The sequence below is a fragment of the Pipra filicauda genome, unplaced genomic scaffold, assembly GCF_003945595.2.
Source record: "Pipra filicauda isolate LSUMZ 115617 unplaced genomic scaffold, ASM394559v2 scaffold23_size5868930_pilon, whole genome shotgun sequence".
Classification (NCBI taxonomy): domain Eukaryota; kingdom Metazoa; phylum Chordata; class Aves; order Passeriformes; family Pipridae; genus Pipra; species Pipra filicauda.
Genome location: NW_024104354.1, coordinates 615,744 through 634,359, shown reverse-complemented (window position 1 = coordinate 634,359; position 18,616 = coordinate 615,744). Strand labels below are relative to the sequence as shown.

Genomic DNA, 18,616 nt, shown 5'->3' with positions numbered 1-18,616 from the left:
CCCATATTGGAAGAGTCAACTTCAGCCTTCAACTTCATAATGAGGTGTCAGAAATAGAATATCCTGAGGTAAAAATTAATCTGCCTGAAGAAGACTCACTAATAGCTATGTACCTTTCTACACGTACTTGGCAAATTGAGAGATTGCTGTGATGTCCTCATTACTCAATAAGAGAGTCTCTCTTGTTCTCCTCTACTCAGGCAATGTTTGAGTTTTCCCATTACACAGTACACGTTTCATTGTGCAATGGTGCAACTGTCCTGCCCTCAGATATGGGAATGGGCTGCATTGTGAGAGCTCCATCCAGGGCATAGTAATGCTCAAACACTGAAAAGTTTGTGACTGGCCTCATCATAAACTGAGGCGGCATATTATGTCACACCCATATGTGTCTGGTCCATTTTATTCCAGTCTTTTCTAAATGTTGGGCCAGCTGAGTGAGGAGAGAGAAAAGTCAGGGGCCTAAGCTGGGGGACTTTGGGAATGTTAAGGATCCTTTGAAGAGGAGTGAGGAGAGCCATTCCACAAAAAACCCTTGTCCTACTAAAGGTACAAACAATTCCTTCGCAAATTAATAGTAAGAAACAGTAGTATATAATTAGGTTAAAAAATCAGGCTAATCTGAAAGAAATAGAGCTAAAATATTAGTATCTTGGAGAGATGGTTTCTGCTCAGTTGACTGGGCTTGAATATACTTAAAAATGTTGGTTAGAAAAGGCAGTGACAATGCATAAAATGCAATCTTTCAACAGCAAATGAGATTTTAAGTACTCTACTTAGGGACATTCACTGACAAGTTTTACTTATTTTATCTGAAATTGATCCCAGATTGTTTCCAAAAATATTAGTAGTATAGAGTATATGGATGCCAGTAAAAATAACTACTGGAAAAAAGTTTTGCTGAGAACATTTTTAGCAAAAAATTTAGATTAGGAGAATAGTCTGTAAAACATGTACTTTACATGTGCTTGAAACTGAAACAAAAAAGGTCATGGTTTTTGGTTTTTAAGTAGCAGAACTGCTGGGATTAATCAGAAAAAAGATCAAACGAAAGTAAATTTTAACATAGCTGGCAGTCGTCTGTCACTAGGACAGTGGACTTATCCATGTATGGCATCTCTTTGCTTTTGATGGTTTGACATTTAAATTAGAACTTTACATTTGGAAGAAAAGGTTTTGCAAAACGAGGTGGCTCAGTATTTGGCAAAGATGCAGTGTTTGACACCTTCTGAAGTGCATATATGAGAAGAGTCGTGTTTCAGGAAGATAGGTGACATCACCTAGGACTTCAGAGCTTTCAATATTTATTTTCAAACTAAATCCCTATTTTATGATACAAGACTTTTTTTTTTTTTTCTAATCTATAGGGTAATTTCCACAAGAGTCTGTTGCATGTGGTCGCATGCACCATTGTTTTCCACAAAAATAAAAGTGCCTCATTCAAGTCTCCAGTATTACAAAGACAGTTGAGAGTGTAGAAGGTGACTGTAAGGGGTCAGGAGGTCACGGAATTCTGTGAGGAGCACACCAGCATTCCTTGTTATGTGATGCAGACTTTGCTTCTAACTTTCATTGTCTGGCTTTTAAATGAAGGACAAGAGTTTAGAAATATGGAAAGATCACATACAACCTCTGTAGAACAAAACAGGTTTCAGAAAACTATGAAAGAACACTTTACAACTTTAATATAGATATATATAAGCTGGAAATAAGAAGGTACGTTTTGGGCATCAGTTATAACAGTTCTACTTAAAAGCACCATTTCTAATTGAAGTGTCCATTTAACATTGTGTAGTTAAACCAATTGCTCAATGACTAAAAATAGATGACCAGACTGAGAGAAATTCTGATCCACTTCGACTTTGAATTAAAATTGCAGTTTACTCTGCACCTGGTTAATAGCAAGTCTTCCTCTCTTCAAGTTACTATTCTTTTCCAAATGCATATATTGAGTGCAGTGGTTCAAACAGCTCAGATAAACTGACAGATTGGAGATATTGTGATAGTTTAAGTAAAATAAACAGGTTTTATTTCCTCACAGTCCTGAAGTCTGTGTTTTAGCAATTCACTGTAAATATGACAAGCTTCCCATAGTGCAGCCTCTAAAACAAACCTGAGCTACTAAGTTTTTTAAAAAAATAAAACACCAGGTGAAGCAGAGCTGAGAACTCCAGTCTGTAAACCAGCACGCAGACTTTTCTGTGCATGGGACATCTCCCCACCAGCCTAGGCAATCCGTTAGCTCACGGCAATTAGTTTTAATAAGGCAGTAGTGTGTTCCTAGGTGGAATAGCTGACTCTACTGATTGTTGGCAGCTGCTTCAGGGATTCTGGCTCCTTACATTTAAGAGGAGAGTCATATGACTTCATGCTCAGTTACTGCTTGTTAACTTGACCTTTCCTTTTCTCTCCTCTGTGTACTTTCAGTGTGGAAAACTAGACAGTGCAGCAGTGTCAGTTTAGGGTTCCCCCTGTAGCAGCAGGCAACTCACAGAAGTGGAAATACTCCGAGATGATTACCTGAGTTTGCTTTTGCCTTTGAGTAACTATTAATTGGATGCAGGAAAGTTCTCAGATGCCTATGTGTTCAGCCCTGTTCTGGCTGGCCTTCAGTATGGCCAAAGAGCAACTGCATCCATGGAGCGTAATTCCCTGGTTGAGGTTGGTGCTGGTGAAGCAGCTCCTCACAGCAAGTAAGGCTGCCATGCTGGAAGGCATGTGGGGTCACAGGGTGCTCCAAGGGGGATCTCCCCTGTCAGGATGTTTCAAGGGTGCAGTCAGACCATGGTCCCAGGAACCTGTGCACACAAGCACTGCCTCAAATAAGTGTAAGCCTTCCCAAAAAGCAAAGGTGTCAGTCAAGTGGAGTCTGTCTAATTTACCTTCGGGTAGGAAGATGGAAGCCTGTGGTCTTGGGGTGACTCTTGGGACCAGGATTCAACTCTGTGACTGGGTAGGTGAAAAAAAAGAAGAAAAAATTTGTTGTTATGCCCTATTACATTTCCTTATTTTTCTTGGTCAGAGCATAGGGTTGCAGAAGTCCATCCTGATGTATTTAGGCAAAAGGAGAAAAGGAATATTTAGGTTGGCAAATGAACAGAATTGCTGTCAAATGTAATTTCAATACTACATAACTAATGTTGAGATCTGAGTCTTTCAGCTCTTCCTAATAAAAGGACTTAATTTTTTGCACAGTTTGAAAGTTTTGGAGTTAGTTTTACTTTGTTTCCTCCCCTCCCCTTCCCCAGTATCCCTCATACCTGTAAGGGAAACAAACAAGCAAACAAACAAACCCGGAGAAATACCAAAGCGACATTGTTTGTGTGAATTCAAAAGCAACAGAAAGTACTGTAATAGGAAGTCAATCCAAATTGCACTCTCACCATTGCACTAATTTTTAGCATGAAGCTTCAAGAAAAATAAAAATGCAAATTGGATCTTGGTTACTGGCAATGTTTAATGTTTCAACAGTCATTAGATATGACAGGATTACAAAGGAGGATGGGGGAGCCTTAAGGAGAAAATACTGTTCAGTCCCTCTTGGAAAAGTGGAAGCTGTGCATCATGTCCCACAGGAAAGGCAGCACTATGGCAGCAACAGCTCAGACTGTGAATAAGGGAGCTGGAGATTAACAGTGGCTGGAAAGAGGGATTCTTACTCTAATTTCCCTGTTTGCAGTGACAGGGTGGGGTCCTTGCTCTGTTTACCTGCTCAAAAGGTTTGATTGTGTGTTGATTTTTTTTTTAATCCAGTGCTTATCTACTGCAAAAGCCAGGGAACAGATGCTAGAGGTTTCTGAACAAGTGACATTTCTGAGGCATTTGGTGATAGAAGGTACTCTGTGAACTAAAGAAGTGATGATTGGCAAATGCATTGTGTGTTAGGATAATAATTTCAAGTCATCAGACACAAGATATCCAATTTGTTATAATTTACTGACAACCTAGAAAGCTGGGTTTCTGTTCTCTAGCAATTTTTTCCAACCTAACTTTGGTTCCACTTTCTTGGAAGGAAGCAAACAAAAAGGACTCAAAATTTGTTGCAGACTAAGTTGCTGAAGCCTGCAAATGCTCAGCAGTACTGTTACTCCTCCTCCTTTCACTGAACAGCTGCAGGTAGCTTCCAGTTCCCTGACTTCAAGGGAAATTTGGCAGTTTAGTTTTCTTTTTCTTGTCCACTCTGCATTCAAACTGTAGAGGTTGAGAAGTCAACCCGGGATTAATAGGAGGCAAAAATACGATTTTGCACTCCTGCTTTAATTCTTTTGTTAATAAATCTGTTAGAATGTAAGCTACCTCCCACTCAGGTGAGATTAGCTCCTCTGTTCACAGCAGGACTCAAAAACTGTAGAACAACAGGGCTCTAGGGCTGACATTAGCTAAGAAATCCAGAAGTACAAGGTCCTTAAGTATAGAAATCTAGACCAATTACTCTAATCCAAATGTGGCTAAAAAGCACACATTTTAGACTGATGTTACAGCATGTCCAGCCAGGTCTGGGTATCATGTGATATGGCAAATCCATATCTGTACCATGGATACCTGCCTAACCCTTGAATTTATTCCTGTTATTCCTCCATAGAACGTTTCAGTGCTGGAAAACCATCACTGGCGATCTACGATAGGCATGCTGCGAGAGTCACGGCTCCTCGCCCATCTGCCCAAGGAGGTGACGTAAGTGTCCACGGGAAGAAATGCATCACTGAAACTAGTCCATGGCTTCCTTCACTCTTCTTAAAAGGATACTAGCAAAGAGGCCCAGGCTTCAGAATAGGCTGAACTTCCTGCCCTCACTTGGTGCCAGTATGAAATCATGAGACAAGTTATACAGCAGAAGTATTTTCTAAGACCTAGCCGCTTCTGCAGCACAGGAATGGCTACTCTCAGCACCAGGAGCATGGGGAGGCCCAGCAGAAGTGGAGCTTTTCAGATCAATTGTTGGCATTTTTCATTTTACATAGCACCAACTGAATATGGAAAGATTTAGTGATTAAAAAGCATGAAATAGGAAATTGAAGGAGTTGGTCAAATAGCATCAAGACTGCTCAGGACTTCCATGCCTGCCTGCGAAAGCATGGTCCAGCCTTTATAGGTGAAGCAAAAAAAAGCAACAACATGAGCACCTTGGCCAAGTTGCTGCTAGCTTTGTATCTGCTGGTTTTGTGCAGTACTAGTCCCCCTGAGGAATGGAGGTTGAGCCAATGAACAGATTGCGTACCAAATTTTAAATCACAGGTGACCTTACCAAGAACATAAACAAGTTACCTAGAAGCAATAAGCTTTGTATCTCTCCAGAAATTCTTTGCATCAGACAGTTGCATCCACCTTCAGCTGGACTTCAGTCTAGACCTTCACAACTTTGACTGCAACTTCAAAGTTGCAGTATTAACCACTCAGCTCTGAGCAGCTGAAGTAAGACGTGAGCATTTTTCTTGATGCATTATGCTCTTGTTTTGGAGTGGTTTTTTTGTACTTTCCTAGCACTTTTCAGAAGCTTTCAGAACAACCTGCGCCAACAAGCATTTTTCGTCTACATTATCTATTCCTCTTGAACCCATTTAGGCAGGTAGAATGGTTGTACTCGGCAAACCCCAGCAGAGCCTGACCAAACAGATCACACTGGATCCATAAAGAGAGAGGAAGCTTTATGCTAGCTGTGATCCGTAGCAGGTTGGTTTGAGCTATTAATGTTCAATGGTTCCATGATTAAAGGGGCTTATTTTCCTCCATTGCAGACAGGACATCGAGCAGCAGTTGGGCTCCCTGATCTTGGCAACAGACATCAACAGGCAGAATGAGTTTTTGATCCGTCTGAAATCTCACCTTGACAATCAGGATTTGAGGCTGGAGGATGCACAAGACAGACATTTTATGCTTCAGGTAACTTCAAAAGATATTTTTTTCACTATTATTTTTACACATTTTTAAAGTCACAGTATTTCCTATTATATGTTGGAGTAACATATGATGGTATGTCTGGACATCAGCCTCTCCCTATTACCATAAACACTTTCCTTCTGCCACCTGGCATGTAAGGCAAGCATAAGGTGCCTCCAGTATTTCCTTTTGTAATTTCCTTGAGTTAAAAAGTTGTGAATGCAACAGATAGAGGAGTGTGTCAAATGCTAAGAAATGAAGATAAGCTAGTAATTATTTGATTTCCAGAACACTGCTTCTCTTGCCAGGTAATGCTTCGATTGTAGTGTCTCTCTCTCTCCACTGGTGTTATTTTCTAGCACCATGCAGGAGAGCCCCCTCATTGGTGTGTTTTCCAGCACAGTGTGACATCAGGTGTCCAAGTCCTGTTCCTGTGATGGACACTCAGGAACTGCCTCTGCAGAGACAGCTGTTGCCATGGCAGCAGATGCTTCTCTAGAGCATCTACCCAGCTAATGAGAAAACCATGCTTTATTAAAAAATGAAATAGATTCACACTGTTTCTGTGTTGAGCTGCAGTCATTAGCAGACTCTTCAGAATAAACCTCGACCTATTAAAGTAGCTGCATATACTTGCTTCTTTGGAGAAATTACATTAATTTCATTCTTAAGTCCATAAAGAAGTTGAAGTAATCATTATCATTTATAAAACAAATACCTACATGTTTTCCTTTTGTCTAAATTACAGTTCCTTACTGTTGCAAGGAACGAAATGCTGATCTGGTACTTCTTCCCCCTCCTGCTCACCTGTCCTGCATCAGTCATCTGTCAGATTCCTGCATAGACCATGCAGGGCAGGATGACAGGTTTATTATATTCCTGGACAGATTAGGCAAGAAAGTTGTGCAAATGCAAAAGCAGAGGAATTACAGTTCTCAACTGTGGCAAAAAAATTTCTTATGTACTTTCTTGAAAATAGTAACTAGGGAACAGACATGATGAGATTTAATTATCCGGTGGATTAGTTGTGGAAGAAAAAAAGAAAAAAATCAAGGAATCTTGATTGATCAGAATAAGCTAAAGAATGTCTGAAAGGTCGTTGTAATAGATAGTAACATTAGGGCTTAATCCAGAGAGAAAAGTAACCTGGAGACTTCCCTCCTCTGGTTCACAGGTCTGAATTTATACAGGAAATGTTTCTTATGTTTTCTTCATGGGTGCCAGAATGACTTCTGACTTCTGTCAGGCTAACTGACTGTGTTCATGACATGAACATCTTGTTCCAAGGCAGTAAGACAGGCAGACTAATACATGGTTTACTTTTCTGAAACAGTTACTTGATTTTCAAAACCTCTTGCCCTTCTGTACGCATTCCCCTGCAAAGCACTTAAAAGTACTAGTTAACTAAGTGAAACCAAGCCAGGGGCAGTGCTGAGAGCCTTATGCTCGGCTTTGTAAACAAAAATGTGCAGACATTAAGATGAAGTGTAATTGAAGTGAGATGCAAGGTCACTCACTGAGACTACAGAGAAATGATGCCCAAATATACCAGCTTGGCTCTTCCCTTCCTTGTCATCAGCCATGGATGCTGAGCCAAGCAGTCAGCAGGAGCCAGCCTGAGGCTTTTGTTGGCGTATTCCTTGCAAGGAATATCCAAAACACTTTGCAGCCTTGGAATTTGGCCCTCCTCTTGTTCTCACTACGGTAAAGTGGAGTGCTGAATGAAAGTTTTGTCTGCAGCTTAAATAAATGCTCTTTCCTCAAAGGGCATGTTTGGGTGAGGCTGAGTCTCTAAAAGGTAATCTTAACCCTTCCCAGCATTGCTGGTGAGGCCTGGGAGTTTCATGACTGCAGATTTACTGCTGAAGCATTGCTATACAGTAACTTCTTTTCTCACTCCTACTTTTCTTCTTGCTTTTAGATTGCACTCAAGTGTGCTGACATTTGCAACCCTTGCCGGCTCTGGGATCTGAGCAAACAGTGGAGTGAACGGGTCTGCGAAGAGTTTTACCGGCAAGGTCAGCCCCTTTGACTCACAGCATCCCCTTTTACCTCAGATTTCTGTGGGTTTTGTGTGATGAGTCAGAGGTAGAATTCAGCATAACCACCTTGCCTTGAAATGTCCCTCGAGGATGAGATGTTGAGAGCTACATTGCCTCACTGGAAAAGCGGCAAGGGGCAGAAGAGCAGCAAATGTTTCTCTGCCCTCGCCGTTCCTCTGCGAGCAGCAGGCAAGAGGGAGGGCTCTGCTGTGCCTCAGCATTGGAATTCAGCTTAAGAGCCCACGTCTAGGTTCTTCTCTGAGAGCCGTCCGGTCACCATTGGCATTTCTGAGCTGGAGCAGTGCCGGGGCCACACTGCCCCAAAATCCTACCACTGTCCACTATGTTTTATCTCGCTTTTCATGCTCCCACTACAACTCTGATGGGAGCCTTACCCTCACTGTTTCCCAAATATGACACATTCTTCTGCCTACAAATGCAGAAAAAGGGTTCAAACACGCTTCCCAGCACGCTGTTGAAAGGGCCAAAGCATGCAAGCCAAACCTCAGCAAGAACCTATTGCAAATGTTTTCGAACCCCTGCAGAGAGCACAGTCAGGCAGGGATTTTTTTTGAAACACAGTAATTACACCATTTGGCTCTATCTGCATAGGCAAGGTCATTCTGTGCTACAACACAGGGTGCAGCAGAGTTTAATCACTGCTAAATTCTTTGTTCAGAGCATCCTGAGAGTTGAAGGCAAGCAGTACAAACACTAGAAAAGCAGGCAATAAAATTCTCAGTTCATTTGAAATTTTGCACTACAAAATTAAGCCACATCCAAACTGGTACCTGGTACAGTTATTCCATAACAAAGACAAATAGGTCAGCAAGTTAATTTTCAGCAAGTGTCAGTTTCAGCTTTGATGCCTTTGAAGCAACGTAAGTAACTTGCCAGATGCAGGTTTATTTAGTCAGATGTATAGTCGAGGCATAATCAATATCCAGCTCATGAGAACGGGGCCCCAGTGATGTGGGACCTTAGTGTACTGAGGGACCATGATGAGAAAGCACTCTCATCTCCTATAAATGTAAGCTTTTTCCACAGCCCTCAAGATTTATTAGTCTAACATCTAAAATATACCTCTGAAAGGAGACACCCGATCTATGAGACCCATTAGAAGCATGAAAGGGAGAAAAAGAGCATTTCATGTGGGACAATATACAGAAACTGTGGTCTGACTATCACCAGTAGCTGTATAATCATGTTAAGTGATACAAAACCCCCCAATAATAAATAGCATGTGTTTAGATACCATTGCCACTTTAAAATGTTTTTGTAGACCTCTGTACCCCTTTACACACAGTGCTGGGGCTTGAAGGTATTTTTTGGCCCTAAGTTTAACATTTGGAAACCATAGCTCTCATATTTTGATTTTTAACTGTAGATGATACTGAGAATACCACTACTAGTGCCTTGTTTAATCTTCCTTCTGGAACAGATACAAAGTTTTAACATTTTTTTGTATCAAACATTTCTAATTCCATTTTAATAGACACTCAGATCCTGATCTTCTAGTCTTCTGGTGCATCTATGCTAAATCTGTTAGTAAATAAAATATACAACCCAGGTACATTTCAGGGAGCACCTGATGCCTACAGCAGCTCCTAACAAACTTTCTTTAGAAAAATACCTTACCTTGTTTTCAGATGTTTTACAAGGCAGTTAGGAAGACAAGGTAAGTAATGCAACTTGATTTATTTATATGAAACTGGAACTGGTAAGAAAAAGTTTCAAGAAAATGGCTGTCGTGGTTTGACCTCCTCCAAAAACCCACGACAATGGCTAATGTTTAAGCAACATTAATGATCAGTTTCTCTTATGATGTTTTACAATTGCTTGGAAGATTTTACCCACCATGAAAGTTTTCGGAAACTAATTCATGCAGTTCCTTCTACAGTAACTTGAAGCATAAGAAAATTGACCATCATTTTAAGTTCTTACCATACAAAGGAAAATCTTACTTTTGTCAATTAAATTACTTCTCAAAGACAAGATGATGTTGATACATTTTGAGCCAGGCAGGTCAACCATTTTCAGCCCAGAATACTTAGAGAGGGGATGTCACTGGAGTTAGACACTTTTTTTCAGTCAAAAAGTTTTGGAAGGTAGATGAGAAGAAGACAGTCAAACTGCACATTTGGAAACATGATAAACTGTTATTTTGTGTCAGTTTTGCTAAATTGTTCCTTTTGCTGTCTATGAAGCTAAAAATGTTTCCCTGATATTTTCTAAATAGCTAATTACAACTGAAAATACTCTGCTCACATTTAAGAAGAAATTGCATGCTGCAGAGAGAAGAAGGGCAAGGCTTAGAAATGCACATGGTGTTTTATATGGGACTGTAGAACCTAAGTAGCACAATAGCATTTAAATCAAAACTGTTAGTGGGGAGAAAAGAGCTTTTAAACAAAACCAGTGGATTTAAAGCAAAATATTTCTTTATTGGGTTTTGCAGTGTTTTGCCTGAACTAGCAAGTCTTTCTTACAGGCAATTTTTACCTAACCAGCCCTCACTACATTCTTATTAGTGAATCAGATGGACAAAATATTTGTTATCTGAGGGGAAGGAGCACATCTTAGCTTGCACACAGTTAACTCTCACTTCCCTTCCATACTATAGACTGGAAAGTAATCAGGATTGTACACTGGCAGAGAAAACTAACAATCACAAAGGATGAATGTGTTGCACTCACAGAGTTTGTTTAAAAAACAAAAACGCACTCAAAACTTTACTCACTTATAGCGATCTTTGTATAAAGTAATTGCAGGCACAAGGAAATGCAGAACAGAACAAGTGACTGTTGTCTGGATGACAATGAGCAAATGAGACTCTCTGAGATGTTTTTTTTCTGAATTCTTAAATCCAGCTGGCCTTTGGTCTTCTGTGACCACTCCAGTATACACAAGGTCATTGCTATTGATTACCTTCAATTCCATAAAAAACATCTCCTGTCATAGCTATATACAGAAGACTCCCCTGTGTGGCTGTTTCTGCAGAAATAGTTTCTACTGACTGTTTATAAGCATCATCTCAATGCCAAATCTGACCAGTTCTGCATCAGGAGCAATCTGAGTTGGCATCTGGAGTGAGCAGATCCCCCAGCCAACTCACACTATAGTACTACCAGAGGCACATTTCTTCTAAAATTTATATTCTGCAATTTTCTGTTAGGAAGACATTTGAGTAAATGAACAAGTGAATGAAATAAATGAACTATAAAACGTCTTAAAGGTCTTTCACATGAAGGAGTCTATTTTAAAGTCCTCAGAACACTTACATGCTCAGATTTAATGTTCATTCAAAAGTTATCCTTTCTTAGATTTTTCTTTGTATGGATAATCAGTTTCTCTAATACCTAAAAAGTCCAGAAAAGGAAAGTATTTAGACATCTGACATGGTCATCATTGGTAGAAGATTCCAACTGCTGAAATTCACACAGTTGCAGTCACTGTAAGAGTGTGGCATAGGTTTGGAGAAGGGATAAAAGTGGCACAAAAATATTTGCTCTTTTTTTTTTTTTGCAGGTGATCTAGAACAAAAATTTGAACTGGAAATAAGCCCCCTTTGTAATCAGCAGAAGGATACAATACCAAGCATACAGATTGGTAAGTATTTAATTCTCTTCATGGTTATCTCACTATGGCACAAGCTCAAAGAGAAGCTTTTCTCCACCACCTGCTCCACCCCACTCTAGTTGTGGATACCATAAGAGTTACGAAACATGTTCTAAATTAAAATGTTCAAAAAGAAACCTATCTAAGCCAAATGTTCAACAGAAAGACAAAGGAGTCATTGCATAGGGGAAAAAGTGTCCATGGAGAAAAATTGCAGCCAATGTGGGATTAAACACTGGTTACTTTCTTGTCTGAAATCTCCTCAGAGGGATGCCAACTCTCACAGATTTTACTGATACACATGCTGGTCAAAAGCCGTGTCTTGTCATGTATGCTGGTCAAAAGCTGTGCATTTCAAAAGGACTCCATGTCTGTTTGAGGGTTTATTGTTACTTCTTATCAGGGTTTTTGCCACTTACATTGCTCTCAAGGCACTCTCTGAATGGATTTGTTGCTCAACAGATGTCCCTTGTGTGTTTCCCCAGGGTTCATGACATACATCGTTGAGCCACTCTTTGAGAGGTGGGCCCAGTTTACAGGCGATACTCCCCTATCTGAAAATATGCTAAACCATCTCAGGAGGAACAAGGCCAAGTGGAGAAGCTTGCTCCACAAGCAACACAGCAGTAGTAGGAGCAATGACCACTCGGGTCAAGTGACTGGCAGCCAGGAACAGACTTTAAATGAAGAAGAGACTCCTTAATGGCAGCTTTGCACTTTTCCTTATAGCACTGCTATCTCCGTCTTGGTCACAGCAGCAAGTAAGATCCCGAGTAGCCAAGAGCCTGTTGTTGAGACCGTGCAAAGGGAAGAAATGGCAAAGCAGAAGCTGTAAGGGTCCTCACCAACAGGCCCAAGGTTCTGCTGGGTTTCTTTCTGATCCTCACGTTCCATTCCTCTCCCCTCTCTTCGTCCTGCGCATGCCTGATGTCATCCGTCACTCCTGACCACGAACTGTCCGAATGCGGAGTCCCAATCAGCAGCAGTTATGGCTGCCCTGAAGTAGGGAGGATTCCTGAGAGAGCAGGGGAGACAGAGAGGCACTCTTGGTTATATATTCATTTACCACAAGTCATACTGTGACATATGTATTTAGGCCCAGAGCGCCACACATGTTCCAGGCTGGCAGCTGGGCTGCACATTAAACCACCAGCATCTTCAGCATCCAGAGGACCCAGGCTGACAGACGGTGCTCACAGAGGGCAGAGAGAGTCTGGTTGTTTTAGTAATTAAAACGAAAACCTTTTTAACTTTTGTATTCTGTGCACTAAACAACAGATCTAAAAACCTTGGACTGAAGTTACTCTCTGTATACACGCCTCCAGTGTAACAAGGCTCGTTTTGGTAATCATTTTTATGCCACTTTGGATAAAAGACAGGCATCTTCTCATTGCAAGGAACAGTATTCCCTCGCAACCGAAAGGGAAGGTGTAGTACAGTCTAAACCTTTGAAACACGAACAGATCTATCTTTTGAGTACTGTTTCAAGTAACCTGTTTATATTCATATGTGTACATTTTCTGTAAATACAAAGCGCTACTGATTCCCATGCCAAAATACTGGAGTACTGTGGGATTGCTACCTGTAAAAACATTGGCACTGTGAACAGAATACTGTTAGTTTTAATACAAGAGAAAGCATTTGTAAATATGGTATAGAGTTTATTAATATACACCATTGTTTGTGGATAAAAGCCTTAACTTTTAGCATCCTTCATAGCTGCCAAAATCATATGATTACAAGATACAATTCTGAACTGCCTTTCCACTATCCAAGGTGTATCAAAGGTCATTAAGGAATGAAGTCCAGCAGGATAACTTCTTGAAAACTTCAAACACATTCCATATGGGTCCATGTTGTTAATCCATGGCACCTTGCACATTTGGTCTAGGCAAATGTTTCACAGAGCCTGAAGTTCAAAAAAACCCGAGCCCCACAGCAACACCACATGATTTGACAGTTCAACCTGATTACCATTTATTCAAGAGTGTGAATTTTTACTAAATAGCTTAGTGGTCTACAAAGCACGACATTCAGTAGTTCTGGAGTCCAGTTGTTTTCGCAAGAGATGTTGCAGTGTAGCTGATTTTTTCCCCCCATTCCCTCCTTAGATAGCCAGCGTCAAAATGCATTTGTATTTTTCTTGTAATTTAAGTACTACTTCAACTGACTTTTAGATTGGTTTCAGTCAATGAAGGAAAAAAATCTGTTGCAGTCAGACTATTAAGAAAAATCTCTTAACTGTCATAGTTGCTGAGGAATTTTCTATAATCTTGTGTTTGTGAAGGATACATGGCCTTAACTATGCCATAAACAACCTCAGTTGGAAAGTCTTTATAAAACTTAAGCTTCCACCATTTCAATGAGATTGTATTCTCAAGTGATAGTCCCCTTCTCCTTTGCCCCCAGTAAAAATAACTGCATTCAGGTGAAGTATAGTGTTCTAAACCCCCAATACATCAAATCTGTATAGCTGTTTTCCAAAAGAACTAGCAGATATGGCCATATAATCATGTTTGGATGTGAATACCTTGAGGAGGCCAACAAAGAAAGAGCTGTTTAAGTCGGTGTTTGAGAAAGATATTTACTCAAAAAAGTGCAAGGGGAGATATAATAGATTTTTCTCAATTACAGGGGATATGGACTTGATAAGAGAAAGTTCATGCTCAGAAGGTGACTAATATGTTAAAGGAAAATAAAAAGCATAAGTTTTAGTAAAGTATGTTTTACTCTACTAATTCTTTGTGTGTATCTTCAGAGAAAGAAGCTGAAACCCAGTGAAGTAGGAGGGTGGAAAACACTGTGAGAACACAAAGCACTCCAAGAATGATGTTTTTCTTCCCCCTCTACTGTTACATAAGGTATAACCATATGTAGGTAAAACCATAAGGTAGAAAATCTCTTTCTTCCTCCCACTTCTAAATGAGACTCACATATCAGAAGGACCACAGCAAGCAAAGAGAGAGAGAGAGAGAGAGTTGTAATATAATTAAATTATTTCTAACTACAGGACATAATTTCTTCTTAACCACCTGATGGTAGGGGCAGAAGCATCACCATTTTGCAGCTTTTTAGATGTATCTTTCCTTCTGACAGATTTAGGACAATTATTAGGACATTACACAAGCAGTGTAATGTGCTGCTTAGAAGCACTTAAGTACATACAAAAGGATATAATTTCCCTTGTTTTGTCTTTTTACTAAGAAACGAAAGCCCCTTTCCTTCTAGTTCAAAGAAATTTTTTACAATGTTCTGAAATTTAGTTCAACAAACACGGTGTCTAGCAGCATAAAAAGCTCTTGACAGAGACATTGTTGAGCTGTTTCTGAAGAGCTTCCAGAAAATAGGTCCAGCAGGTACAAATGAAATTTTGTTACAGCTACATTAAACTCAAGCCCTTTTCTACAAGTGGAGCCTGCAGAGTCCATTACAAGTTTGTTCTTACCAAGCTAAAACTTTTTAACTTTAAAAAGCTGCTCTGAAAATTGTGGGGGATTTTGGCACACTGATTTGCTAGATTTCATACCTGCTAGATTTCAATCACCTTGTCTAATGACATAGTGCTTGAAATAGGTTCAGGGTGGCTCCAGCAATACTTCTGTACTTGTGAGCCAAACCCATTACACAAATTTTGGTCTGGCCAGTTTGCCTCAGGTGTTTCAGACAGAGATGTGCCGAACAGTTAGGCTCTGGCAGCAGATTCCTGGCAGCCAAATTCACCGGGGTCTGTGATGCAAAGTGCTACCATCTGATTTCCCTTAGAAGCCAAACAATGACCGATAACAGCCAATCCAACAACACCAGTGTTCAGTATATGTGGTTGTGATACACACTTGGTATTCTGTAGTTTGGAGGGCATTTCTGCACCAGGTTTTCTCCCCAGGATGCCAACAGAATGCTGATGCACAGAATGGAAAAACTATGCAGATAATACAGATTTCTGTGTTGTCAGCCCCATTAGCCACTTTACAGAAAGCCTTTGTACAGTGTTTTTCCTTCTTACTGGGCCAGTTGCAGGTAAAAGATTTTGAAGTTTTTTTAAAACTGAGTTAAGGTTCCCATATATGGAAAGAAAAAGAAAACTACTAAAAGCAGGAGGTCAAAATGTTTTTATGGCCCACAACTGCAATTCATTTGATTAAAATCTAGCTTCTTTAAATAAAGATTTCATGCCATCAAAGAAGAAATTTTGTATAATTAAGAACAATAATAAGTAATGATAAGTGATAAGTGAAAATTTTAGGCTGGTTAAAATAATGCATACGTATGTATTGTCAGTAAGTCAAGATTTTACTTACTTTTGGGGTTTTAAGTGTCAATAGTCCAGCCACCAGCCAAAAGGACTATTAAAAACATGTACCTTTGGAATAAAGGAACAGAGAGAGGAGTAGCTGAAATGGAGTCTATGGGGGAAAAAGAAAAAAACAAAACACATGATCTGCCTAATCTACAACACAGGTCAATTATTTTTGTATAAACTTGTGATTTTCATTAAGGAAACCAAGGCCTTCCCAATGATTAGTAGCAGAGAAAGCTGTTACCACAGTAAATAAGATATGCCCACTGCATAGCTATCTTACCAGCTTTTCCAGTCTGTGGTTGAAATTTCTGTTAAAAGTTTCTGTCAAATTAGACACAAAATGCACACCAGCCCTTCCAAATGTATTCTCCTAAGAAAGGAGAAACACTCAAGTAGCTACAATTTTATTTTCAGGTACCAACCAGGGTACCAGCCATAATTTATAGCCTGATATTTTAAGTCACTCAGCTGAGTTGTCCATAAAATATGCCCATTCCTCTCCTGATACCACCATCCCCCACTCATGGCCCACAAAAATCAATAATTAAATTTGACTTAAGATCCTGCAAATCCAAAAGAAGCCACCCCAAACAGAAACAAAGCAAAACCACAAGGCAAGTTTCACGCCATGAATATGTATTCAAATTACTTTGATTGGTGCAAACTGTTACTCTATTATTTCTTTCTATAATCCATCCAATATTTTAGGTACATAAACTTTTAAGTGCAGAGCATAAGTTTGACTTGGATGTAAAATATATTCTGCTTATCTTTGAATTCAAGATTGTATATGTCATGTTTATTGTAAAGCATTTTATATATACATATTCGCATATCTTAGACAACTCTTTGGGCCAAGCACTGGTCCCCTCAACTTCACTGGGACCAAGAATCAGCCCCCGTATGTGCGTATATATGCCATATGCATCATTCTGAAAGGAAGCACTAGATTGTGTGAAAATGCTGTGACTGCTATGCAGTGATGCCAAGAGACTTAACTGTATCTTTTTTAACATACTGCTGTAAGTATTCATCATGTCAAAGAATGACAACTAATAAAAAAAAAAACAATGAAGTGTCTCAAGTTCTTTGGTAAAGCCAGTTGATTGAAGCATCTCCTTAGTTTGCAGAAGACATTCTGGTTTGACAAAACAGCAAAATTCCTGCCGCATCCATCCTCCCACTGTCTCTCCTTCTTAACAGCAGAAAAATCCCTTTCCTAGTGCGATGTTTCTCAGAAGAACTTTTCTCTAAATTTACCCTTAGCCTTGCTGTATGAATTAAACGGACTTAGGAGCAAGAAAAGTATTTCAATATAGTTTTCCTAAGCATGTAGTAAAAGGATTTTCAATCCCCAGGAAAAATGCTTTCCTGTTCAAGTATTTAAAGGAGAGAGTTGTCTTTTACTATTGTTTCAGCTCCAGTAACGAGTTCTCCTTACTATCATCGGTCAATGTCCATTTTCTCATTTCTCAGTTTCAGACCATATTATTTATATGTGCAAAATTACAAAGGCTTTTGAAGTTTAATTGAAAATATGAGAAGCATTGATGTTCTACACTGGTAAGTATTTCTAAGTGAGAAATACTTAATATTTGTCACTTCAGGGACTTGACTTTGACACATCTTTAAAGCCAGAATTTATTTGTACATCAGATCTTTAGTAACAACACTCAATGGTTTGTGCCATGCAAATACTACAATTGAATCAAATATAGGAGCTGGAAATATATTTTTGGGTTAAGTGCTATTTAGCCAACATTTTAAATTTATTTTCCTTAAAAAAACCCACCCTTCAAAATCATAGGAAGTTTTTTCCTGTGTCCTCCAGACACAAGCTGAATTGCAGAATGGACTCTAGAATGAAGCCCCTTAGAGATCTGTCCTATGTAGGGGTGGAGTTGTGATGGCTTCTCCAGGAGTAGTTTTACACAGTCAGCATTGGAAAACCACTCAGTTTTCCATAACAGCTTTAACAGTGTTATTTTCAAGTACAGCTAAGTCAATACATGTTCCCACTCTGCACAGACACTGGATGGATGGATGCTGATGTTTAATGGTTCAAAACAAATAACGCACACTAGCAAGTGGGAACGTATGAATGAACAGCAAAAGAAAAAATAATTATATGGCAATATTTTTGTCCTGGCCAAATACCTACCTGTGCTTTAAAGCTCAGGTGGAGAATCTTGGAAATATAACTATTCATTAAGAAAAGAAACAATGCAATATGCAAGTGACAAACAATTATTTAGGTGACAGACATTCCTTTTACCTCTCCAATGTCCACCACAGTGCAAACCTCTCCAAGATAAAATGAGTGCAGTTACAAAATACACTGTTTTTAGCAACAAAGCAGGTTTATGGTGTCTCCACTTCTACTCATCTCTATCTTTCAGTGATGTTGTATACAGTACAGTCTCAAACAGCTGTTTAGGGACAGACAGATAGAAAATGAACCACAGGATAGGAAAAGGCTTTAAAAAATAAAAAGGCTCTGACAGTAAAACCAATGCATCCTTACTATATATATCCTGGGCTAGTTTGGATCTCAGGCAGAGTTATACTAAACACCATGCAATATCTTAATCTGTGACATTTGAAGTTTTCTACCAGCAGCACCACCTCCTAAAAGCTACCTTGGGTGTCTACACAGGGCCGTGTAGACCTATGCACACAAGAAAGTGAGTATCACAACAGCAGATAAATTTCGTGTCAGACTTTATAGTAATACACTTTAGAGAGAAGATTTGAAACCTGTACCCTACAGAGCTCTAAA

At 39.6% G+C, this 18,616-nt stretch overlaps 2 protein-coding genes across 3 annotated transcripts in view; one reads left to right on the top strand and one right to left on the bottom strand.

The window, feature by feature from the left end:
• Nucleotides 1-16,921, top strand: part of PDE7B (phosphodiesterase 7B) — a 172,688-nt gene extending 155,767 nt beyond the window's left edge. For both annotated transcript variants that reach the window (XM_027746616.2, XM_027746615.2), the window contains 5 exons: nucleotides 4,583-4,674; nucleotides 5,736-5,880; nucleotides 7,799-7,895; nucleotides 11,448-11,528; nucleotides 12,023-16,921. In XM_027746616.2, coding sequence (XP_027602417.1) covers nucleotides 4,583-4,674; nucleotides 5,736-5,880; nucleotides 7,799-7,895; nucleotides 11,448-11,528; nucleotides 12,023-12,240 — 633 coding nt within the window. In that variant the 3' untranslated portion in view covers nucleotides 12,241-16,921. The remainder of the gene's footprint in view (nucleotides 1-4,582; nucleotides 4,675-5,735; nucleotides 5,881-7,798; nucleotides 7,896-11,447; nucleotides 11,529-12,022) is intronic.
• The window catches only part of MTFR2 (mitochondrial fission regulator 2), a 32,093-nt gene continuing 22,117 nt past the window's right edge, over nucleotides 8,641-18,616 (bottom strand). Inside the window, exon 9 of the mRNA XM_027746612.2 lies at nucleotides 8,641-12,552. Within this exon, the coding sequence (XP_027602413.2) occupies nucleotides 12,514-12,552 (39 nt within the window). The 3' untranslated portion in view covers nucleotides 8,641-12,513. The remainder of the gene's footprint in view (nucleotides 12,553-18,616) is intronic.